This window comes from Crotalus tigris, unplaced genomic scaffold, assembly GCF_016545835.1.
Source record: "Crotalus tigris isolate CLP2741 ecotype Arizona unplaced genomic scaffold, ASM1654583v1 scf7180000018306.2785112, whole genome shotgun sequence".
NCBI lineage: Eukaryota > Metazoa > Chordata > Lepidosauria > Squamata > Viperidae > Crotalus > Crotalus tigris.
In genome coordinates, this window is record NW_024096934.1 from 1,835,767 (window position 1) to 1,862,018 (window position 26,252).

Here is a 26,252-nt window from a genome sequence, read left to right on the forward strand (position 1 = left end):
AGGCACCCTTGATGTGAACGATGTAGAGCTGGCCACACCCACCCAGTAGGCCACCCCCACTCCATCCACACTCAGTAGGCTGCACCCACCCTGGCCACACCCACCCGGCCCCCTGAGGGCAACCACAATGCAGAACTTAGATATATATTCAACACTGCTCTTGAGGAGAAAGGCATGTAATTCAATCTCAACAAATGTTCATCTTTGATAAAGGAGGCAAATGTGTTGATGAAGATGGATTGAAGACCAAGGGCAGAATATACTGTATGAGAAATACTTAGGAACAATGGAAGCTTGGGATTTATTGGATTGCAAACTATTTTGCCCAGGCAGGTCATGAGGGAGACCCTCCCAAGAGAAACCAACCTTACCACTTAGCTATGGCACTTTTTTGGAGCTCCAAAGCATCCAGTGACTAACATAAGATCAAGTCTCTGACCTGGGCAACAGCAATGTCTGTTCTTAATCCTCAATCCAGGATTAGAATAAATGAAGATTCTGATAACTGGTTTCCAGGCAATGAAGCAAGATCCTACATATCTTGAAAAGTATCCACGGATTACTTAGGCATTTATTATTATTTTATTCTAGCAGATGCACATTTTTCTTTAACATTTCAAATGTGACTGCCTCCTCTACAACATATTCTCTCCACTAGTTTGCTCAGAAAAGTCAACCATTAGACAAAATTTCTCAAAGGTGCTACTTCAAAAGGCAACTTTTTTTCTTAAGGAAGATGTTTCGCTTCTCATCCAAGAAGCTTTTTCAGATCACTGAAGAGACTTTTTGGATGAGAAGCAAAACTCTTCCTCAAGAAAAAAACAAAGTCCAGTTGCCTTTTGAAAAAGCACTTTTGAGACAACCATGACATAGATCAGGGCTTTTCAACCTTTTCACCCATTGTACCACTTTTAGGATATGGCAACATCCGAGTACCACCAGTCGTCAAAAACTTGATGACACCCCCAAAAGAAGAGAGAGGAAAAAAGTGTTAAAGTACAGATAGTCCTCGACTTACAACAGTTCACTTAGTGACTGTTCGAAGTTACAATGGCACTGAAAAAAGTGCCCCCCAAGCCACAGCTGAGCAAGACACCTGCCTGCCCGCCCGGCCGTGCTCTTCCTCCTATCTGAGGTTTTCATTGTTGTGAGCATTTCTGTTGAGGATTAGCAGCGAGGGCGGGTTGGGGGGTGTTTGGTTTTTATCCCCCCCCCGTCTGCTGGGTGGTTGCAGCAGGTTTTGGTCACTTCACATGACCCTGGGACACTGTGACCGTCATAAATATGAATCAGTTGCCAAGCATCTGAATGTAAATCACAAGACCCTGAAGATGTTGCAACATTCCAGCTGATCAGGGCTTCTGGACTCATCAGAAGCGCCAGAATCAGTGCTACTTTCCAGCTGATTGGAGCTTCTTCAGGGCTCAGCAGAAGTACCAGGATCAGCGCTGAGCCTGGCGCTGATGCTGGCGCTTCCGCTGAGCCCTGACAGCCCTGCAGCTCCAGCCATCTCTCGCTCAGGCTTGTGCGGTGCTGCCACCGGTTCAGCTCATTCCCCTCCCCCGCTACCACTTTTCTAGGATGGTCGCGTACCACCTGCCAGGTGCCAATGTACCACAGGTGGTACCTGTACCACTGGTTGAAAAGCCCTCACATAGATAACTGAAATCTCCATAGATATTTGACAAAAGGATTGATTATCTGAAAGAATTGACTTCATTCTACTATTAGAAAACATAGCATCTTTCCATTTAAACAACAATCCCAAAGAACCCCAAAGAAACACTCTTTGGGGTTTATGGATAATGATCTCTGTTCTTGAGAGACACAATCCCCAAGGCACCCAATGCTTAACACCAGCCTTCAAGGTTTGTAAATTACAGCACATCCTTCTCCCTGCTCAGTCCCTGACTATGAATTTTAAGCATCACTGTAAGAATGGATGACAGCTTTTTCTCATTCCTTAATCCTAACACATTTCAACATCCTTTCCATTGGAGGGAGTAACCCTGAGGTAAAGCATGAACTATTCTTATAAAATGAGGATTTACTTTGTGAGGAAGGACCATGGAGGAGTTAATTTGATCAGCTACCACCTTCTCAAGAAAGAAGAGATTTGGTTGGTCAGGAAGATGGTATGAGAACAATATATAAGTGATGACTAACAACGATAAGCCAAGGCTGTGGTTTTTAAACTTCATTTTAAATTGTAATACAGTCAGACAAATGTATGGGTTACCTGCTTTCACTGATAACAGTTAATAAATATCCATCTCTGTTTATTATCTCTTCTACTTTGCATATATATCTCAGCACAAAATAGTGTTTATTTTCTAGACTAATGAGTCCTTCTTGCAGTCAGATTTAAAATGAAGGATTCATCCAAACTATTTAGTAACAGAATATTTGATGCATCTTCTGCTTTCTCCTCCCTGAATATCCCCCTTAAGAAAAATTTGGGAAAAATATAATTGAATAACGAACACCTATTTCAATGCAATTAAGCATCCTTTCAAGGATAAAGGTGTGCCTAATGAGGAAGAGAGAGAGAGTTTGGTGTAGTGATTAAAGTATCAGACCAGAAACCAGGTGACTGTGAGTTCTAGTCCTGCCTTAAGTACAGAGCCAGCTTGGTGACCTTGTGCCAGTCACTCTCTCTCAGCCCTAGGAAGGAGGCAATAGCAAACCACTTCTGAAAAAATAAAACCTTGCCAAATTAATTGCAGGGATATATCCAGGCAGCCGACAAGATTCAGACATTCAAATGGAAGAGGGAAAAAATGAGGAAGCAGTTTTGCCTGAGTACCAGAGGAAACAATACTATATTTAATGGATTAAAGATTTGATTATGATACAAGGGAGGTTCCTACATTCCGGTGAAACACAGTGGAGAAGTTCAGAAATATTTCCAAAAATTGTCTTGTCTCATGAAATTCTATCATATTTGAGAATTTCATAGATGTTTTCTTGTACTATGTACAAGAGAGAGCTGTAATTGCAGTGCAGCTTTTGGAAAGAAGGAGTTAGAGGAAATTCCCATCAATGTGTTATCCTGCCTTCTACAGCTACAGAGAGTGCCACTGTATGGGAAGCAGTGAGCGATAAGTCCTTAATGCTAGCCAGATCTATGTCAAAAAGTAAATCAGGCCAATATCTCCTTTACTCCTTTCACCATTCCTCTAGAAGACAATGAGCCATTATGTTACAAACTTCATGGTCTCCAGACGTTGTGTTCATATACATCTGAAAGGAACACATTGAATGAGCGTGATATAAATAAAAATCCTTCCTTCCTTCCTTCCTCCCTTCCTTCCTTCCTTCCTTCCTTCCTTCCTTCCTTCCTTCCTTCCTTCCTTCCTTCCTTCCTTCCTTCCTTCCTCTTCCCCCCTCTCTGATTTTTAGTATGCAAAGATGTAACCCAGTGATGAACATGGGGAGTGTTGTTTAGCTTCTTGTTTTGTAAGGGAAGTCCAAAATAGTGCAAGAAGATATAAAATGAATTTAGAGAATATGGTTAAGGATGGAAATTATCTTAACTTATTCCAGATGGTATCGTCCAACTGGACTTCGGTTGAGGAATTCGTGTTGCTGGGATTTGGAATTGGACCACACAGCAGATTGCTGCTCCTCATCTTTTTCACTATTCTCTATGTGCTCACCTTGGTTGAGAATATCACCATTATTATCTTGGTGCTTCTGGACACCCACCTGGGCCAGCTACCTATGTACATCCTGCTGAGCAATTTCTCCTGGTTAGAAATGTGCTATGTCTCCACAACGGTGCCTCGCATGCTCTTTGATTTAGCAGTCCCTGGTGGCATCATCTCCTTCAATGAGTGTTTCATCCAGTTCTACATCTTCTTCTCCCTTGGCTGCACCGAATGTTTTTTCCTCTCAACAATGGCTTTGGATCGGTATGTGGCCATCTGCCGCCCTCTGCACTACCCACACATTATGTCTCACAGCTTCTGCTACCTTATGGTGGCTCTTTGTTGGATTGTTGGCTTTCTGTGGTACCTTGTTCCAGCAAAGTTGATCTCTAAGTTGTCCTTTTGTGCTGCCAACGTCATTGACCACTTCTTGTGTGATCCTGGTCCAATCCTATCCTTGGCTTGCCCTCCACTTGGAAAAGCTCCCATTTTCAGCCAGATTTGTCTCAATGGTCTCCTCATAGGCAATATCTCCTTTGTTGTGGCCTCCTACAGCACTGTGATTTTCACTCTAGCCAAGACCTCCGACAGTCTTAGGAAGGGCTTTTCTACCATCTCTTTCCATTTAATTGTGGTCTCACTTTTCTATGGCTCAGTGGCAGCGATGTATTTATTGCCAGGTGGGGAAAGTCAATTAGGGGTCACAAAGGCTGTGACCCTCTTCTATACCGCCATTACACCCTTTCTCAATCCTTTGATCTATTGTCTGAGGAACAATCAAGTGAAGGAAGCCCTTGGCAGATTGCTAACAAGAAAGGTGAGACTGATATGGAAGAAGTAATTGTTTGTTTACACAAAAAAGATACAGTACAAGGAAAATCAAAAGCTACAGAAAATGCAAACCAAAAAGCATGCTTCTTTAAATAATGTTCATGTCATCTTGAAATTTTCAATGTCCAACCTCCTCTTTATTTCCAAAAATGTCCCTGGGCCCCACCTCGTCCTCATCATAGCCGTATAAAATATGGCAATGCTTCATCCTAGATCCTGTGAAGCCGCACACACTTGGGCAAAATTAAGAGGGAAAAAAGAACATAGATTTTAGTAGAGTGGGGTAAATTCAGAGTGTTGATAACTGCAAGAGAAATTTCCCAGCCTCATTTACAGTGAGTTAATTAAGAGAGAGTCCCTTATAGTGATTTGAATTCTTCCCAATTTCTTTCCATTTTTATGTGATAAGATGCTGTCTCCTGATTTGTCAGCAATGAGTTGATTGTTTATGTTTACAATTCCTTCTCTAGCTTCCTCAAAATCTCTTATGGGTTGTCTATTCTTCAATATTTTTAATGACTTAAAGAGGTTGGGGAAGGCTGTTCAGATTTGTAAATGAGACAAATTGGAATGGAATAACTAACTTCCTAGAAGACAGAAATAAATTTCAGAAGAATCTTGACAAGGCTGCAGATTACTCTATGGGTAGATACCATATGAAATAGGTGGTCCATCAAATAACCTGGCTGTATGTCATGTGTGGCTTTACAGGTGATAACCTGCATCTTGAATTTCACCTGGAAGCATACCATTAACCGCTGCAGCTCACAAAGAAGGAAAGCACATGCTCACCATTTCCCATTGCATTCTGGGTCAACTGACGCTTCCAAGTAGTCTTCAAGGGCAGATCTATCTAGAGTGCATTGCAGTAATCAAACTACAAGGTGACTCAGACAAGAGTGACCATCTGAATGGCTTTCTAATACAGGACAGGGTACAAATGGTGCATAAGAAGCTGTGCAAATACCGAGAGAACCTCCAGATTGGGAACTACTTTTGAATGTGGATGTGCAATCTAAGATTAAAGGTGGAAAACCCATCATCAGGGGGGGGGCATAAAATCCACAGCTAGTCAGTAGGATTATCTCAAAATCTGCTTCTCCCCATCCAGATTGGCACAACTTTTAGACACTGAGATAAGACCTCAACCTGGCCAGCTTGGGGTCAGGAGTTTTAAATGGGTATCATCAGTATATCAATAATATTGTCCTCTAAGCTAGCAGATGATCTAATGCTATGGTTTCATGTAAATATTAAACTGGGGTGGAGAGAGGAATGAGCTTCTGACACCCCACAAAGGAAAGGCCAAGACCTCTTTCCTATCAACAAAACATGTTTTTAAATATCCTGAAACAAAGTTTAATGCTTGTCAGGTATCTGAATCTGGGAACTAAAGGCTTACAAAATCTCAAACATTTGAGATAAGGGGATATTGTATATTGTTAGTTGTTATACAAGAAGAAATATAGGTAACAAAAATAGTCTCCAGGGAGGTGGGTGCACTGTAATATTTGTATTTTTATATTGTTTTTTATTTAAACTTATATGTATTATGTTTGTATTATTTGAATGTGAATAAAATTATTTTAAAAATTTCAAACATTTGTCAGATGAACCTATAACTTTCTCATATGCTTCAAAAAATGACAACAATAAAATATTCTCCAATGAAATGTAGCAGATTTTATTTTGAAATAATTTTAATAGGATTGCATAGTAAGGTCTTTTAAGAACAAACACAACCCATAGTGTTAAAATATTCAAGGATTCTGTCTGAATGTAGTGGAATTGTGGACGAAACAAACTCTTTGGCAATCTCTTCTCTTTTTATCATGTATTTGATGAAAAAAAATTAATTTGAATTTGGGATTTATGAATTTTCAATTTAGGATCACACAGGGATTTTGAATAAAAAAATATAAAATACTTTCTTCTTGACTTTTCACATATGTGTGTGCGTGGTGTGTATAAAAGCATTTCTCAAATGAATTCATGGTGGTAGTCTAAGAATCTAATTACACAAAATATAATGGCCAATATATGCCCAAAATAGTGGGAGATGCTTAGAAAAATTTATTAACAGGAGTAAAGAACATCAATGCAAATCTTTAAAATGATTTTATGACATAACGCCAATATTCCTATCAAAAGTCATTTCTTACTCAGATAAGATAGGATGAGAACAGGAACCTTCCTGTGAATTGTACACCTGGGAAAGTATTTAAATGCTTTCACATCTTCAGATAGCATTTTCTAGAGGTCTTCACATGCTAAATTTCAATTAAAAGAGGATCATCATTCTTTCAGTTTGGCATCTGAAGAATATTGATTTACTTCTGATTTTGGACAGCTGGAAACAAAAAGAAATAAGGAGGTCGCCTGAAGGTAGGACTGTTATGACATCCTGACTTAATGGATCCGTTTAACATCAAATAATCACTCTGCCAGGTACGAGGAACAATGCTTTAATTCATCATACGAAGGCTGCAAAAAGTTAGCACTAGGGAACAGCTCTCCCAGGTACGCTTTTTATACAACTCCTTTTACCACACCCAATCCAAGCCCTTTACCACACCCAATCCATCACCCATACATCACCACCCATGTTCCTTACCCCACCCTGTTCCCTATTAAGCTACCATCCGGTCTTGAAGCTTCCAGGTGTTTCCTGCGATCAGCTGTTATCTTCGGTCTCGTTGATCGGCTTCAAATCTTTGTCCACGCATGCTCAGACAGTGAGTTGGGCTTTAAGATCCTTCTGCACATGTGTGGCTTTGCCCTACACCATCCCAGCCGCTTATGGGTAAGTCCGTGATATTGTTTCACTGCGCATGCGCGGTGATTGGACTGTGCATGCTCAAAGGTTCTCAACTGGATGTCGGGCCTCACAGAACACCGCCATCAACACAGGAAGCCTTCGGTACGGAGTAGTCAAGTTAGGCGAGGATCCCGACTCGTCTGGGAAACCACGCTCCGAAGCCGGTGGTAACGTACATGATCATACTCCTCTTAGGGCCCGACAAGGACAAGAAACAACGTATGGAAACTGATCAAGGAGAGAAACAACCTAGAACTAAGGAGAAACTTCCTGACAGTTAGAATAATTAACCAGTGGAACAACCTGCCTCCAGAAGCGGTGAATGCTCCAACACTGGAAGTTTTTAAGAAGAGACTGGACAGCCATTTGTCTGAAATGGTGTAGGGTTCCTGTGTAAGATGCTAAGAAAAAGATGCAGGCATGTCTTGAGCAGAGGTTTGAAGCTGCAGGACACAGCTTGATAAACTCTGAGTTTATTGCTTCTTATATACTTGTTACATACATAGGCTTTACCATTAAATGCTGACAAAGGTTTCTTCATTGGAAAATGTCTTCATGTAAGCAACTATTTTCTAGTAACACATTACATGGTCAAAGACCAGGTAAGAACAAATACAGGTAGATCAAAAGGAGAAAGAACTGACAAAGACAGGAAGAGATAGGAAGGAACTTAAGCATATTATCTGTTTAGGTAGGTGAGACATTAAGTCAAAGGGGTATGACCTTCTGGCTGCTTCACTGGGACAAAGGGTATCAAAAGGTTATGAGGTTTGTGGGGGGGGAAGCATGGCAGTTTGCTGCGCGTGCATTTTTCCCCACATTCCTGCCTGAGCAGGGGGTTGGACTCAATGACCTCCAAGGTCCTTCCAACTTTATTATTATTTGTTGGAATATTCATGAGCAGGAAGAGTCATGTGGTAACTCAGTCAGCCGATGTGAAGAAAGTGCTACTGAGTCTGTGCAAAAGGTATTGAGTTAGGAGCTGGATTTCCAGTCTCGGGTTTGTCTCTGTATCTCTCTGTAAGAAGTCTTCATTGAGCTATGTTGCTGTAAAGAAGAATGTATGGTATTTGTAAATATTTTGATATGAATATAAAGCAATTTATTTGAATCAGCTAAATGCAGTCAACTGTGAGAGCTTCTGATTTATTTTTTCACCAACAGAGAAATTAAAATTCTCAACAGGTTATGGGGCCAGAGCTTACTAAGGACTGCATTGTAATTTAAAGCTGGAAGAAATTGCCTGTGTTTAGAAAGTATAAGAACAAGGCAGAATTAGCAGAATGGCTGCAATGGAATTTAAGGAAAGCTCTGTGCCTCGTTTGGACCAGAAAAATTACATTGTGTGGGCTGCAAAAATGGAATGTTTGCTCAAAGCAAAAGAGCTGTGGTATATCATAGAAAATCCACCACAAGTGTTTGCAGCTGCTGATCAGAAAAGTCATGATCAAGCAATGGCTTATCTCATCTTGAATTTAGATGATGAACAATTTCTAAATGTTGCAAATTTAAAGACTGCAAAGGAGATTTGGTTGAAATTGAGAGCTGTGTATGTGAATGTTTCTGCATGCAATATAGTGCAATTGTCAAGAAAACTTTACAGGGCCTGTTTGCAACCAAGTGAATCTGTGAAACAGCATTTAAATAAAATGCAAAGTTTATTTTGGGACTTAGAACAATGTGGGATTAAATTCCCTGAGTCCCAGAAGGTTTTATTGGTGTTGAACAGTTTAGATAAAACCTAGGACACAGTTTCTGTGATATTTGAGTGTAAAGAAGAGCAAGACTTAAATTTTGAGGTTTTAAAGGCATGTTTGCTTAATGAAAAAGAAAAGCACCATTTTAGGAACAGCCATGAGGAGGTGAAATTCCTGAGGAGGGGGTCCAGACTGCAAGTCTCTGTAGAAGAAACAAGCAGATGGGACAAGTTGCATCAAAAGAGAGATTTTGCAAGCAGGGAGCTCAGCAAGAAAAGAATTGCTACATTTGCGATGCAAACACACATCTGAAAAGGAACTATTTGCAGAGGAACAATTTGCAGCGAAGGACATTTGTGCAAGCAAAAAGGACTGATTTGCAAAAGGAACATTTTGGTGTTGCAAAAGTCTGCTATAGCAACAACAGAGACAAGTGGCTAATAGATAGTGGGGCAAGTCAAACAATTGTTAATGACTCTGAATTATTTTGCAGGTTTGTTCCAGTAGCACAAGAAGCTGTGGCTTTGGCAAATGGCCAGAAAGCAAAAGTCATTGGAAAAGGCAATGTAAAAATTCCATATTTGGAATCAAAGTTTACCAATGTGCTTTGTGTACCTGAGATGGAACATAATTTGTTAAGTGTGTCTAATTTAGACAAACAAGGTTTTGAGACCATTTTTTATAAATGGGAAGTGTCTCATCAAAAGGAATGGGAATATTTGTGCAGAAGGCATAAAGGAAGATAATCTATATGTATTGCAGGGACAAAAGGTTCAATGTTCCCATATATTTAAGAATGTTGCAGAGCACAATTCATGTGTTCATCTTCTACATAGAAGACTTGGCCATGCAAGCTTTAAAGTTTTGCAGCAAATGCAAGAGTTTGCAGAAGGGCTAAATTTGAAGGGATGCAAAACATATTTGGACTGTGCAGTATGCAAAGCATCGAAGTCAAAGGCATTCCCAGTTAGTAAATATAGCACAAGACAAACAAAAAGAACTCTAGAGCTGGTCCATGCAGATCTGGTGGGACCTATGCAAGCCAGTTTGGGAGGAGCAAAATATGCACTGGTAATTGTTGATGATTATAGCAGGTATTGGTTTTTCTACTTGCTTAGAGGTAAGACAGAGGTGCTACAACATTTCAAACAGTGGGTAAGTTTTGTAGAGAGAAGGTACAGACAACAAGTGTGTCAGTTGAAACTGACAGAGGTACTGAATTTATGTCAACTAAATTCCAACAATGGTTGGGGCAGTTGGGGATAAGACACAGATGTACAAATCCTTACACAGCAGGAGAGAACAATGTAGCTGAAAGAAGGAATGGTGTTTTGCAAACAATGAAAGATTCATTATTAGAGGATTCTGGTATGAGAGGTCATATTGGGGAGAAGCCATATTGACTGCCAATTATATAGTTAACAGGCTGTGGAGTTCCTCCATTAATAATACTCCATATGCCATTCTATATGGGAGAAAGCCATCACTGGCACATTTGAAAATTTTTGGAAATACTGCATGGTTACATATTCCAAAAGCAATCAGAAGAAAGGGACAGCAAAAGGCAAGAAAGCTCAGGTTTGTGGGCTATGAGCCATGGTCAAAAGGATATTGCTTTAGCGATGGAAGTAAAAGAATTGTAATTTCAAGGTCTGCTAATTTTGCAGAACAAAATTGGGACAGAATTAATGCAAATTCTGGGTATGTCTCACTTAATGACGGTGATCTAGTTAATGACAATAACTCATCTGATGATGGAAAAATGATTATTGAAGATGTCAATGTTCAGGGAGGAGAGGCTGAACAAGACATGAAGCCAGATAGACTTGAGACACAGGAGCAGTTAATACCACGTAGTTCAGAGCGATGTAATAAAGGAATTCCGCCTGACAGGTATTCTGCCAGCAAGGTAAAGGTTTTCAATGTATGGTATGAGCCAAGAAGTTATAAAGAGGTGTTGGCATTACCAAAAGCTGAACAAGAAAGATGGAAGGAGGCCATGGATAAAGAGATGAAATCCATGGGAGAACATGAAGTATTTAAATCAGTGACTTAGCCACAGGGAACCAAAGCTGTGGGTTGTAAGTGGGTATATAAGAAAAAGGTATTGCCAAATAATGATGTACAGTATAAGGCCAGGTTAGTGGCACAAGGTTTTTCACAATTAAAGAATTTGGGAGAAATAAAAAATTATCTCGGTGTAGAGATATAGAAAAATGAAAAAGGTGATTATATTCTCAGTCAAAGGAGAAAAATTGAGCAGTTATTGGAAAAATATAATATGAAAGATTGCAATAATGCTCCCACACCCATGAGTATGGATTTTTATAATAGTTTAAGTGCGGACAAAGGTGAAACCTGTGATCAAGAGATATATCACTCAGCAATAGGGAGTTTGTTATATCTATCACAGTGGTCCAGACCAGACATAGCTTGCGCAGTAAGCATTTTGAGTTGTTTTACTGCTGCACCTACAAAGTTACATTGGATGGGTGTAAAAAGGGTTCTCAGATATTTAAAGGGAACTATAAATTTGAGTCTTCAAATACATATTACTGAGGAATTGAAATTAAAGTGTTATGTCGATAGTGACTATGCAAATGACATAAACACAAGGAAATCAAATTCTGGGATTGTAATATTGTTTGGAGGGACTCTGATTGGATGGAAGTCGAGAAAACAAACAACTGTTGCTATTTCAACAGCAGAAGCAGAGTTTATTGCTTTATCTGAATTGTGTTCTGAGGTAACATGATATGTACAGTTGTTGCAAGATTTAAATATTAACGTAAAAGGTATTTGAAGATAATGCTGCCTGTATAAAAATGGCAACTGGTGACAGGGTGAAGAACAAAAATAAACATGTAGACATTAAGTATTGTAATGTCAGGGAAGCTGTAAAAGGAAAATTGATTAGTTTACATCATTGTTCTTCTGAGGATAATTTGGCAGACATGATGATTAAACCATTGGGTAGTGTTTACTATGGAGAATGTATTAAATCAATAGGTCTGATGTCTCTTCCTGTCATGAAGGGAGGAGTGTTGGAATATTCATGAGCAGGAAGAGTCATATAGTAACTCAGTCAACCAATGTGAAGAAAGTGCTACTGAGTCTGTGCAAAAAGGGTATTGAGTTAGAAGCTGGATTTCCAGTCTCAGGTTTGTCTCTGTATCTCTCTGTAAGAAGTCTTCATTTGTGCTATGTTGCTGTAAAGAAGAATGTATGGTATTGTAAATATTTTGATATGAATATAAAGAAATTTATTTGAATCAGCTAAATGCAGTCAATTGTGAGAGCTTCTGGTTTATTTTTTCACCAACAGAGAAATTAAAATTCTCTAACATCATCATCATCATCATCATCATCATCATCATTATTATTATTAACTCAAGCCAGAATATTTTCAAATTTAACTGCTTTTTGATTTCACAACATAGCTTGTCTGTACGCTTGGGAAAGTCCTGTGGTTATATTCTCCTATCATGGCCCTGTGATTAGAATCCTTCCAAACCATTTCTCAGCATCAAGCACATAACCTATATCATCAGCAGATCCTTCTTGATAGCCGAGCAACACTTTTGAGGACCAAGGTAAGATACCATTGTGCCATTTGGAAGATAATTAATTCATGGGCAATTTATGATTGAAACGGGCTTAGACAGAGTAGCTTTGTTAAATAAAAACCTTTATGTAGGCACTGCGAGGGCTCAGTAAAAAGCAGAGTTGGAATTAAGGCAAATTATTTCTATATCTCTAGTGATTTGAAACGAACAAGCAGGTAGAGAACATGAATATCAAACTTTAGTCATTCCTGTGGAATATTATTCATAAACCCATCATTAAAGATCAGACAGCTCCCGAATCCACTGGAAGGATATTTTGACAGAGACTTCATAAGCTCCATAATATCATTTTGACTTGTAATAAACATTGATAGATTAATCCTGCATGAATGTATCTGACCCTGAAAATTCACAGATGCATTGTAGAAAGAGAGCAAGAACTTTTATGAGTTACAGTATAAGCTGTGCGGAATAGCATTTTTGATAGTCCCTTCTTCCTGAACCCAGAGTTGTTTTTAACAAACCTAAATCACCAAGTAACCATAGTTTCTTCAAGACTTGCTCTATAGTCCCAACTAAAAAAAAAATTCTATCTGCTGCAATGATTTGAGAGGAATAAGCAGGTAGACACTATATTGTATCAGTCCTATGGAATGCCTAATAAAAACAAGCTTATTTCATTGGAAAGATACTGCTAATGGAAGATAAAACATGCCTTCACATTATGGGTTAGCACAAATTAGTATGCTCCGCTTTCCTATTTCTTTTAGTCTCTCTCTCTATAGTTGGACTATGACAGAGACCATTATTTCAGCATTTCTCTCCACTGTGAACCAAATTCAGCCTCTGCTGCTGCAAGAAATGAATACTTGCATCTCCAACCAGTTGGGGTTCTATTTGGTATAAGATGTTTCTTTCAAGTTGTAGGTTAATGCTGATTAATAACCACTGTTGACAAGAGATGGTTTGCTTAGCAAAGAGAAGCAAGAAGATTGGCTATCATTCCACTAGGTCTGCTAGGCTCGGATAGTTTCAACAGTGTATTGTATAGAGACTGGGTTCTTACCAGATTGAACATAACAAAAATAATTATGTGTGTTGTGACCTAGGGCAGATAGGTCACAACACACCTTCATCAAATATCAGCATGAGCTGTATCCGGTGACAGCAAAATATGTGCATATTTTATGCAAAAGGTAATTGATGTATTGACTCCAGTTTTTCTTTCATACAGATTTCAAAACTACTAAATATCAAACATATATTTAGAAAAGGAGATGGGAAGAAGAGGGTGGGCTGTTAAAGGTTAGCGTTTTTCCTGAGCCTCAATGTCATTTTAGTTGTTTTTCATGTTTAATATAATTCTTTGCTATGTTTGTACGCTGAGTTTTTGGATAACTGTATCCTATACATTGGACGACATAAACAGACAAATACATAAAATGAGGGAGATGTAATAAACTTCCAATGTAGGCTTGTCCTACAAGAAACAGTAGAGTTATGCTGATGTCTCCTATGGTCCTTTCGACAGACCACTAAAATCACAAACCTCATCACCTCCAGAAAAATGATAGTCAAACTCATCTTGAAGAAACTATACTAGAGGCAGTTGATATAAAACAATTATCTGGTAATTCCAATGTCTTTTTCTTCCTTTTTTAAACAACATTATTTTATTATTGTAGGTGTATTATTCAAATTGATTAGTTAAAATTGTATGGTTGGTCAATATTCCTGTAATGGACTAAGTAATCCAGTCCATATTGTTTGCCCCAAGTGATGATTGCAATGTTAAAGCAGAATTTAAAACTTGAAACCTTGGTGCGCCACTTTACTTGCCTGATTTCACACATAAACTGGAATATTTACTTTTGGAAGTGACTGAGAAATGTGGAAAGAGAATGTGGGATGTAAATTCTTATCTCATTGCAGATGGATTCAACCAACAAGACGTCAGTTGAGGAATTTGTTTTATTAGGTTTTGGAATTGGACAGCACAAGCGTTTGCTGCTCCTTGTGTTTTTCACTTTTCTCTATGTGCTCACTTTGGTTGAGAACATCACCATTATTATCTTGGTGTTTTTGGACACCCACCTTGGGCGGCTTCCTATGTACATCCTGCTGAGCAACTTCTCCTGGTTGGAAATGTGCTATGTGTCCTCCACAGTTCCTCGCATGATCTTCGATTTAGCAGTTCCTGGCGGCATCATTTCTCTCAAAGAGTGTTTAGTCCAGTTCTACATCTTTTTCATCCTTGGGGGCACTGAGTGTTTTTTCCTCTCAATTATGGCCTTCGATCGGTACGTGGCCATCTGCCACCCATTGCACTACCCACAAATTATGTCTCAAAATGTCTGCTACATTCTGGTGGCTCTTTGTTGGATCCTTGGCTTCCTGTGGTATCTTGTTCCAGCAACGTTGATCGCTAAGTTGTCCTTTTGTGGCGCCAATGTCATTGACCATTTTTTGTGTGATGCTGGTCCAATCCTATCCTTGGCTTGCCCTCCGCTTGGAATGGTTCCCACTTGGAGTCAGATTTGTCTCAGTGGTCTGCTCCTAGGTAATATGACATTTGTTATTTTGTCCTACGGCACTGTGATTTTCACTCTAATGAAGATGTCCAACAAAGGTAGTCGTAGGAAAGGCTTTTCTACCATCTCTTTCCATCTAATTGTGGTCTCACTTTTCTATGGTTCAGTGACAGCAATGTATTTGTTACCAGGTGGAGAAAGCCAGTTAGGTATCACTAAGGCAGTGACTCTCTTGTATACCACTTTTACACCTTTTCTCAACCCCTTGATCTACTGTCTGAGGAACAATCAAGTTAAAGAAGCACTGAATACATTACTAAGGAGAAAGGTGAGACTCATATGGAGCAAGGAATAGTCTAAAATTGTAGATGAAAGATATAACCAAAATCAAACACAAGCATGTACCAACACTCTAAATCAATGGTGTGCTTCTAGAATGGAATGGAATGGAATAGAATAGAATAGAATAGAATAGAATAGAATAGAATAGAATAGAATAGAATAGAATAGAATAGAATAGAATAGAATAGAATAGAAGAGTTGGAAGGGACCTTGGAGGTCTAATAGTCCACCCCCTGCTCAGGCAGGAAACCTTATACCATTTCAGACAAATGGTTGTTTAATCTCTTCTTAAAAGCTTTCAGAGTTGGAGCATTCACAACTTCAGATTGTTCCACTGATTAATTGTTCTAACTGTCAGGAAATTTATCCTTAGTTCTAGCTTGTTTCTTTCCTTGATCAGTTTCCATCCATTGCTTCTTGTCCTGCCCTCAAGTGCTTTGGAGAATAGTAACAGTATTTATGTCACTTTGAAAAGAAAAATTCCAATGTCCAAGCAGGTCTACATGAGCTTCATAATGCCCACATGCAGTACCATTAAGGTAAATTCTGGGTCCCACATTTTTCAAAGGTTGTAAGAGACTTAAAGAAATGGAGAGAAAACCTATCACACTGTCAGATGTGCCCAAACTGGGTGAAATGGTTCATATCCTAGAAGACAGATATAAAATTCAAAATCTTGATAAGGCTAGAGAAGTAGGCTGAAAGTAACAGAATGAAATTTAACAGAGGAAAGCTCACTTAGGGAACATATAAATGAACAATTATAGAATAGGGAATATCTGGTTTAGTTGTGGCTAGCTGTTAGAAAATCTGTTTTTATTATCTCAGGGACCATCTCTTGTTGGTCACATCTACTGACCCACTAGAGTGGTTGGGGGCAAGGAATGTTGCAGGTCCTGCCCCCTAAGGAGATACCTCTGGTGGGACCCAGAAGAAGGGCCTTCTCCGTGGTGGCTCCCTCTCTCTGGACCATCATTCCTCCAGAGATTAGACTAGCCCCCACTCTAACACTCTTTCAGAACTAGAAGACCTGGTTCTGCCACTGGGCCTGGGGAACAAGAGGGGGATGGAGCCCATTTGAATGTGTGTTGTTGTTGGGGTGGGGGTTATTTTATTATTTTTCTTCTTGTTATTTTTTATTCTTTTTATATGGTGTTTTATATCCATGTAAGCTGCCTTGAGTCGCCATGTCCCAGTAGGTGGCAATATAAATTTTCTAAATAAATAAAATAAATTACATAGAAATTCTAGCAGAAGATAGTTATATAGCCATACAGATCAAATAAAATGTGCAATGTACAGTCACCATAAACTTTGCTGTTTAACGGTTTCAAAACTATCACAACTGTCACAGGAAACTCTCCTGAGAACATAAAGGAACCATGGATCTATAACCATACATTAGGTACTAACTAAACACTGCAATTTACTGGCTGATTAATTCTGTAGTTGTTGCAGTACAAAATACATTCTAACAATGAATTCAAACACTAGTGACCTTGGAATATTAAATGGAGACTGAATATGAGTGTGCATTTTGTGTGGGTTCAAAAAATGGGGCAAGTGAACTTTAGGCTGTGTCAAACACACACACACACAAACACACAGACAGACACAAACTCTATGTCCAAGCAGGTCTCTGGTTACTACATGAATTTCATAATGCCCACATGGATACCACAAAAGTCAATTCTGGGTTCTATATTCTTCAATTGTTGTAAGAGACTTAAACAAAGAAATGGAGAGAAAACTTATCAAATTGCCAGATGAGCCCAAATTGGGTGAAACAATTCATATCCTACAAGACAGATGTAAAATTCAAAATCTTGATAATGCTAGAGAAATAGGCTGAAAGTAACAAAATGAAATTTAATAGAAGAAAGCTCACTTAGGGAACATATGAAATGGACAAATATAGGATAGAAAATATCTGATTTAGCAATGGCTAGAGCAGTAGCTCCCAACCTTTTCTAGAACGCTTCTGATATATTCTCATACCCCTTACAAAAGTTTGAAATAATGGCAACAAATTATGCATATAATTTTGAAATCCCAAGTTTTCTCACCCCATGGAATATCCCAGGTGCGAGGAAGGAGAACGTAGTGTAAACATGAGGGAGGAAGAAACAAACCAAATCACTATACTACATAAGGCCTGGTTACATTTTTATTTCATTTGTCCCTTTAAACTGCTCGACAATAAATTGTAGTGGAAGGCATGAAAAAATAACAAGGGATTTATTCACATGCACAAACTTCTCTCCTTCATTGGTCCTTAGGCATTTCTCTCCTTGACCAGGTCAGCCATGACATAGTTTGGAAGCAAATGGCCACCATGCCAATATCAGAAAAAAAATGCAGGAGACACTCCTTGAATGGTAGAGCCATGTTCTATGAGCAGCACCCCACACTGTTGTCCACATTGCCTCCCATTTTAATACAGATGGCAAGTGTCCACATGGAAGGTCAAAGCAAAGTTGGCAAGATACAATAAATGGGAGCATGAAAAATGCCCAGTTAAACCCAGATGCTGCATTTGATCACACAAGATGGTGTTTGTGTTGATCCAAAAAGCAGACTCTGTACCTACAGGAAAAATGCTAAGATTCAGCCACATGGTTTTCCTTTCCACATTTGGAACACATCCACCCATATCCTGGATATTATCTATATATTTGCTGTCAAGAATGAAACTTTGGCAGCTATGTGCCTCTTCCTTTCAGCTTGCCATTAGAGTAAGGGGGGGGGAATGTTGTTTTAGATTTGGTTAAGATGGAGAAATGAAACCTCTATGATTCCGCTGAAGACTGTGAGAGCCTGAAACCTTTCCAAGGACACTGCAGCAGGTGTGGAGAAGAAGCAGTTTCCATAACAAAATTAAATTGTTTACATGGACAATATGAGAGAGTGGGGGTTGGGCCAGAGATATATTGTTTAATTCTATGAACTGGTGCCTGGGAACCTTAGAGTTAGTTTTGCTTCGACATTACCATGCCGTGTATTCAATAAACAGTAAGATTTTTGGAAATACAATGAACCTGGACTTTTATTTGGATCCTCGAACTGGATGTTGACATTTGCTTTATATTATTTGACAAAACTGTTGGCATATCTGCTGTCCTTTTTCAAATCTTTATTATTTGTTGATGTTTCCTTTGTCAGGGCCAAACTGATTGCTGTCCTTCTCTTAATATGTGAAGTGTGTCCTATAATTTTCAAATATAACTGGGTGATAGTAATGGCAATAACACTTAGACTTGTATACTGCTTCATAGTGCTTTACAGCCCTCTCTAAGCAGTTTACATTGCCCCCAACAATCTGGGTCAGCCTATTGCCCCCAACAATCTGGATCCTCATTTTACCGACCTCGGAAGGATAGAAGGCTGAGTCAACCTTGAGCTGGTGAGACTCAAACTGCCGAACTGCTGGCAGCCGGCAGTCAGCAGAATTAGCCTGCAGTACTGCATTCTAACCACTGCTTGTTTTCTGCTTGTCATAATATTCTGTATTAGAGCTTTCAAGTTACTTCTTTCTTCATCCATTGATGTAAATATATTGTATACCTTACAGCTTATATTTAATTGTAAGTGAAGAATGAAACCAGGGTTGGTTTCCCAACAGGCAAAATTATTTTCTATGAATTCACATGACACTAAAGTCAATTGGTGGCATTCCTAGGTTTGATTTGCCTATTTACTTTGTCTCCTTCTAAACCCAGGGGTGGTGGCTAATCACCTCACTCCACTCCAGGGAATTCTTGTTGCTATTTATTCAAGGTATTCACTCTTACCAATGCTGTTAACAGCCTCCAGGAACCTTCTTCTGCATTCTTTTTTTAAATGGTCAATAAGAATTTATAATGTTCTGATGGATAGAGTGTTTAGCCAGGATTGCCAGTAGATACTTTAAACATGTGATATTTTTTTTCCACACAAGAAATCCTGCCCACGCTACTGTTTTGCTCCGCGTCACATAAGGTGATTCTACCTGCTGCAAAAATTACTCATTATTTGCCAGTACAGCACAATCTCATAGCACCACAATATTTTTTCATTGGGTTGACTTGTAATGACATTGGACATTGCTTTAGCTGAGAGTGAGTTCGTTTGGGCTGATCATCATCTTATGCAAGGCAGCCTCAGCCTGATTCCTCATTTACAGTTGACAGTTGTCCTCTTGGTGAAAGAGTGGAGCTAATGGTAAGTGATCATTGCCTACCTGAAGAGAAAACAGCAGTAATGTTTACTAGAGGCTTTCAAAATCTTCAAGAGAGAGCTGCTGTAAATAGGGTCCTCAGTCTAGTGTCAGCCTCAAAGACCATTTTTCCAAGTCTCCTCCGTTTCCACAAACTCTTAATCTCTGATTAAGGGCCTGAAGACAAAAACATATGAACGGTTGCAGGAATTGGGTGTGGCTAGTCTAGAGAAAAGAAGGACTAGAGGTGACATGATGGCAGTATTCCAGTATTTGAGAGGCTGCCACAAAGAAAAGGGGGTGAACTTATTTTTCAAAACAGCAGAAGGCAAGACAAGAAACAATGGATGGAAACTACTCAAAGAGAGAAGCACCCTGGAATTAAGGAGAAAATTCCTAACAGTGAGGACAATTAATCAGTGGAACAGCTTTCCTCCAGAAGTTGTGGGTGCTCCATCACTGGAGTTTTAAGAAAAGATTGGAGAGATACCTACCTGAAATGGTCTAGGGTATAGGGTCTCTTGCCTGAGCAGGGGGTTGGACTAGAAATCTCTAAGGTCCCTTCCAGCTCTGTTCTGATTGAATTATTTTCATTTATAATGGAGACGTTTCCATAGCTGGTAAGTTATACCAGGAAAGGCTTTGTGATATTTCATTTCCCATCTTTGGATTAAAACAGATCCAAGAGAACTGTTTCATGGAAGAGGATGTGAAAATGATTCAAGGATCCAAATGCCACTGCTGTTCTTCATTGCATCACAACAATATTTCCTGGAGAATAGCTTTTCTAAATCCTGCAAAACTTCATGTTTCCCTCCCCCCACCCCATATGTATCTCCATATCTGAATTCAATCTCAGTTGTAATCAAAAGACATAGAAGCCCTGGTGGTTTAGTACTTAGAATGCAGTATTGCAGGCTAATCCTGCCCTCAGACAGGAGTTTGATCCTGACCGGCTTAAGGTTGACTCAGCCTTCCATCTTTCCAAGGTCAGTAAAATGAGAACCCAGATTGTTTGGCGGTAATATACTGACATTGTAAAGAGATTGTTTTCTGTAGTTAAAGTACTACTACTACTACTACTACTACTACTAATAATAATAATAATAATAATAATAATAATAATAATAATAATAATAAAGTTGGAAGGGACCTTGGAGGTCATCTAGTCCAACCCCTGCTCAGGCAGGAAACCTTATACCATTTTGACAAATGGCTGTCCAGTCTCTTCTTAAAAACTTCCAGTGTTGGAGCATTCACCGCTTCTGGAGGCAGGTTGTTCCACTGGTTAATTGTTCTAACTGTCAGGAAGTTTCTCCTTAGTTCTAGGTTGCTTCTCTCCTTGATTAGTTTCCATCCGTTGCTTCTTGTCCTGCCTTCAGGTGCTTTGGAAAATAGCTTGACTCCCTCTTCTTTGTGGCAGCCCCTGAGATATTGGAACACTGCTATCATGTCCCCCCCTCATCCTTCTCTTCATTAAACTAGACATACCCAATTCCAGCAACCGTTCCTTATATGTTTTAGCCTCCAGTCCCCTAATCATCTTTGTTGCTCTTCTCTGTACTCTTTCTAGAGTCTCAACATCTTTTTTACATCGTGGTGACCAAAACTGGATGCAGTATTCCAAATGTGGCCTTACTAAGACATTGTAAAGTGGTATTAATACTTCACGTGATCTTAATTCTATCCCTCTATTAATGCAGCCTAGCACTGTGTTGGCCTTTTTGGCAGCTGCAACACACTGCTGGCTCATATTTAAGTGATTGTCCACTAGGACTTCGAGGTCCCTCTCACAGTTACTACTATTGAGCAAGGTACCCCCTATACTATACCTGTACAATTGGTTTTTCTTGCCTAAATGTAGAACCTTACTTTTTTCACCATTGCAGTCTGGATTCAAGACCCAAGTGCCATGTGATGGGGTAATGTCAAAACTGGCCCCAACTTGTTCGCTAGGAAAGAATGATCTTTGACACCATAGGTATTAGAGAAAAGGTACTTTTACTAGAGACATTGAGTGCAGTATGAAGGAGGCAAGCTCTGAAGAAAAACCACATGAAAAACATATATTGAAAGCAATCCCTAATATCCAAAATCCTGCCCCCCCTCTGGGAGCAGTCCAATCAGGTCTTGTTCTGATGTTTTGGGAACATGGTGCTTCTGGTTCCATAGCAAATTCCTTTCCCAGGGCCAGTGTCCTTGAAGGCAGGAAGATGACTCAATTTAGTACCCCTGGTTCCTGTCAGTGTCCATACTCCCCAATTTCCCACAAGATTATTTCATACCTCCAGCACTCTTCCCATCCCAAGTGCCCCCTCCCCCTGATTATGGCAGTTGCTAGCAAGCTTCAAAGAAAACGAAGATAGGCAGCTGACAGATAAGCTCCTATCCCTTGCCTCAGCTCCTGCCAACCTAGCATTCAAAAGCATGCAAATGGAATAAATAAATAGGTACCACTTCATTGGAAAAGGTAACAGTGTTCCATGCATCTTGGCCTATAGTCATGCTGGCCATAGAAGTGTCTTCAGACAATGCTGGCTTCCTCAGCTAAGAACCCAAGACAAGCACTTGTCAGACCCCTCCATCCTATGTTGCTTTGCCTGTATACTCTTTTTCGGGGTCAGCCATTCTGGTGGGAGAGGGGCTGGTTGATGGGAGGGGGAATGTATTTGCTTTTCTTTGCTGTGTGCTCTTTTCATTGCCCTCCCTCGATGAGAAATGAATGTGGCTGGAAAATATCTGCCTTATCTTCAGATGCTGGAGCCTGGGACTGTTGGGAAACGAAACAGAGAGAGACCTAAATCACCAGGTTCTCAAAACAACCTGTTATCTATGGATTAGCTAGATTTCAACTGGACAGTTGGACCCGGGGGGAAGAGTTCTGAGTGGGTATTATGATGTAACCTTTCACGTGATTTTCTCAGACCTTGCTTTGCTCTCCTGCTGTCATTAACTCTCAATAAAAGTTCCTTTTGAAAGAATGCCTGTTTCAAGTTCGTGTTTTTTTCATGAGGCAACTGGACTTTCTTAGTTTTTTCTTTGAAGATGTTTTCCTTCTCACCCAAGAAGCTTCTTCAGCTCTGAAGATGAGAAATGGAACGTCTTCAAAGAAAAACAAGAAAGTCCAGTTGCCTCGTGAAAAAGCATCTTTGGGATAACTTTGAAAATATACAGTATAATTCTGATTCTTTTTTTTTCTGATTTCAGATGGAGCTATCTAATGGAACCACAGTCCAGGAATTCATTTTACTGGGTTTGGAGAGTGGGCAGCAATGGCGATTCTACCTACTTATCCTTTTTAGTTTTACTTACATAATAACTTTGATTGAAAACACCACTATTATCACTCTGGTATATGTAGATGACCACTTATCTCAGCTACCCATGTACATCCTCTTGGGAAATTTCTCCTGGTTGGAAATGTGCTACGTGACCACCACCATGCCCCGTATGATCTTTGATCTGGCTTCTCCTCAAGGCATCATCTCCTTCCAAGACTGTTTCCTTCAGTTCTACGTTTTCTTTTCATTTGGCAGCACTGAATCCTTGTTCCTCTCAGCCATGGCCTTGGATCGCTATTTAGCCATTTGCCACCCATTCCGCTACCCAACAATCATGTCTACAAGAAACTGTTCCAAACTTATAGCTGGTTGCTGGATTGCTGGGTTCTTGGGCTATGCTGTCCCAGTGACTTTGATTTCCAGACTGTCCTTCTGTGGTTCCAATATCATTGACAACTTTGTGTGTGATCAAGGCCTCCTATCCCTGGCTTGCCCACCTTTTAAAAATGTTTCTTTTATCAGCCAGATTTCCATGAATTTTTTTATTATATTAGGCAACTTTGTCTTTGTCACTATTTCCTATGGCATTATAATCGTCACACTGATCAAATCCTCTAACCAACACAGCAGGAAGAAAGCCTTCTCCACTATATCCTTCCATCTCGTGGTGGTGATCCTTTTCTATGGTTCTGTGACAGGAATGTATGTTGCTCCAGGTGGGAAAAATCAGTCACATGTCACTAAAATAGTCACTGTCTTCTACACTGCCGTTACACCCTTTCTCAACCCCATGATCTACTGTCTGAGGAATGATCAGGTGAAGGAGGCTTTGGGCAGGTTTCTGAGAAGGATGGAACAAAGGCTGAGAAAAAGATGACAATATGAAAAGGGGATAGGAACAAAACAAAACAAAACAAAACAAAAAGTTGCAAAATATTTATAGTGGATTTTTAGTTGGCTTTGAGAATAGCTCAAAAAGAAAAAAACTTTGATAGGATTGGATTTAATTGCATTAGATTGGACTGAATTGGATCAAATTGGATTGGACTGGACTATGTGAGAAATATCAAGGAATGCATTCACATAGCAAAATTTCCTCTTGCACTTGTTTTATATCGTTGGTCCAAAATTAAGGAAAAAAGGCACAAGGTTTTGGGAAATATTTAATGAAAGAAAAATAGCACCTCTGTTTCCTGAAATATTAAGTATGTTCCTTTCTTTTTAACTGTGCTTCCAATTTTAGCAATTGTTTTGTCTGGTCTATTCTTTGAAATAATGTAGTGAAATAAAAATACAATATATTTCACCATAATGAAAAATGAAGTAGATCTTCTGTTCTTTGGCATGAGGACATGTCATTTAAGGATTTTGGAAGGACTATGTGCTATTGAATAAAACCAAGATACCATTGCTAAAGTAAGATACCATCTTCACTGTCAGAACAGAGATGTATCACTATGCCTGCTCCTACTCAATGGAAGCATACGAATAAAAGATCCAGGCTACTGTAGAAAATGTGAGATCACAAACTCCTGTAATATCCAATTGATCAGAATCAAAACAGATTGTTTGGCATAATCAAAGACATAGAATAACCTAAACACTATCAATAGAAGATCAATAAAGTGTAGCTAATAAGTGATATCTGGATACTACTACATTACACTGCACTATATGTTATATTATAGTTATGTTATCATGTCATGTTTGTTACATTATGTGTTGTGTTGTATTATGTTATGTTGTTGTTATGTTATGTTATTGTCAATGCTGCTAATATTGAATATTCTTGCTTTGACAAAATATGCAGAACTGGCTGGTACTTTTAGAGTTAATTCAGAGAAGAATGAGGGAGGAGGGAAAAAGCCCATGAAAGAGAACGAAGAGATCCTTTGCCCTTCAAACTAATTGGAGAACATAAACCATGACAGCAAAATAAGGGAGGGGAAATGCTAGCAAAAATAACTGCTCGGTGGGTGGAAATTTCAGATCTTAGCATCCCTTTCATCGTGCCATGCCGACATTTTGTCACATGAATAAAAAGACTTTTTAGGATAACATGCCTGGAAGTTCTTTGAAGTGTTTCATTAGTCGGAACCATGACAGTTGTTATGTTATGTTATGTTATGTTATGTTATGTTATGTTATGTTATGTTATCCTATCCTATCCTATCCTATCCTATGCTATGCTATGTTATGTTATGTTATGTTATGTTCCACAATAGTGTACTGTATTATACTAACCTATATTACTGCCATATGAGTTATATTAACAAACATATAATCATGATGCTGAACCGAATAATTTAAGAGTACTGAATGTTATGTGGATATATTTTTCATTGAGAAAGACACAACGTCAGTTGGCACATTCCAAAGTTGAACCTCCTTATTTTAAGAATAATTGTATTTTTCTTGCAAGAATTATTTTTCTTGGTTTCCTTATGTTCTCTGCACAGATGATGTTACCTATCCTGGTAATGAAACAACTTCAGAAAAACAAGCACACTCAGAGAATCAATCAATCAATCAATCAATCAGAATAGAGCAGGAAGGGACTTTGGATGTCTTCTAGTCCAACCCCCTGCTCAAGCAGGAGATCCTATACCATTTCAGACAAGTGACTGTCCAGTCTCTTCTTAAAAACCTCCAGTGATGGAGCACCCACGATTTCTGAAGGCAAGCTGTTCCACTAGTTAATTGTTCTCACAGTTAGGAACTTTCTCCTTAGTTCCAGGTTGCTTCTCTCCTTGATTAGTTTCCATTCGTTGTTTTTTGTCCTGCCCTCTGGTGTTTTGGTAAATAAGCTGACCCCCCCCCCCTCATCTTTGTGACAACCTTTCAAATACTGAAATACTGCTATCATGTCCCCCCTAGTCCTTTTTTTCTCTAGACTAGCCAAACCCAAATCCTGCAACCGTTCTTCATATGTTTTAGTCTTCAGGCCTTTCATTACCTTAGTTGCTCTTTTTTGCACTTTTTCCAAAGTCTCAACATCTTTTTTATAATGTGGTAACCAAAACTGGATGCAGTATTCCAGGTGTGGTCTTACTAAGGATTTATAAAGTGGCACTAATACTTCCCGTGATTTTGATCCTATTCCTCTGTTTATACAACCAAGGATTGTGTTAGCTTTTTTTTTTTTTTTGGCTTATGCTGCACAGTGCACACTGCTGGTTCCTATTTAAGTGATCATCCATTAGGATTCCAAGATCCCTCTCACAGTTACTCTTTTTGAGCCAGATTTCATCTAATCTCTGCTTATACCTTTGATTTTCTCTGCCTAAATGTAAAACTTTGCTTTTCTCCACATTAAATTTCATTTTGTTGGATAGGGCCCA

At 39.2% G+C, this 26,252-nt stretch overlaps 3 protein-coding genes across 4 annotated transcripts; all 3 read left to right on the forward strand.

The window, feature by feature from the left end:
* Positions 1–1,909: 1,909 nt before the first annotated feature.
* On the forward strand, positions 1,910–6,288 carry LOC120311053 (olfactory receptor 11H6-like). 2 transcript variants are annotated; one of them, XM_039350182.1, is made up of 3 exons: positions 1,910–2,014; positions 3,547–4,467; positions 5,193–6,288. In XM_039350182.1, the coding sequence occupies exons 1-3, from the start codon at positions 1,943–1,945 to the stop codon at positions 5,313–5,315; spliced, it is 1,116 nt and encodes a 371-aa protein (XP_039206116.1). In that variant the 5' UTR covers positions 1,910–1,942; the 3' UTR covers positions 5,316–6,288. The 2 variants fall into 2 exon arrangements, with proteins under 2 accessions (XP_039206116.1, XP_039206115.1); XM_039350181.1 differs by having other exon boundaries at positions 1,925–2,135.
* A 5,814-nt stretch (positions 6,289–12,102) lies between these two features.
* Positions 12,103–15,632, forward strand: LOC120311054 (olfactory receptor 11G2-like). Its single transcript, XM_039350183.1, has 3 exons — positions 12,103–12,157; positions 12,437–12,589; positions 14,495–15,632. Exon 3 carries the CDS (start codon positions 14,495–14,497, stop codon positions 15,446–15,448), a length of 954 nt encoding a protein of 317 aa, XP_039206117.1. The 5' UTR covers positions 12,103–12,157; positions 12,437–12,589; the 3' UTR covers positions 15,449–15,632.
* Positions 15,633–22,837: 7,205 nt separating this feature from the next.
* LOC120311034 (olfactory receptor 11G2-like) lies at positions 22,838–23,788 on the forward strand. The gene has a single exon (XM_039350151.1). It carries the CDS (start codon positions 22,838–22,840, stop codon positions 23,786–23,788), a length of 951 nt encoding a protein of 316 aa, XP_039206085.1.
* Positions 23,789–26,252: the final 2,464 nt, after the last annotated feature.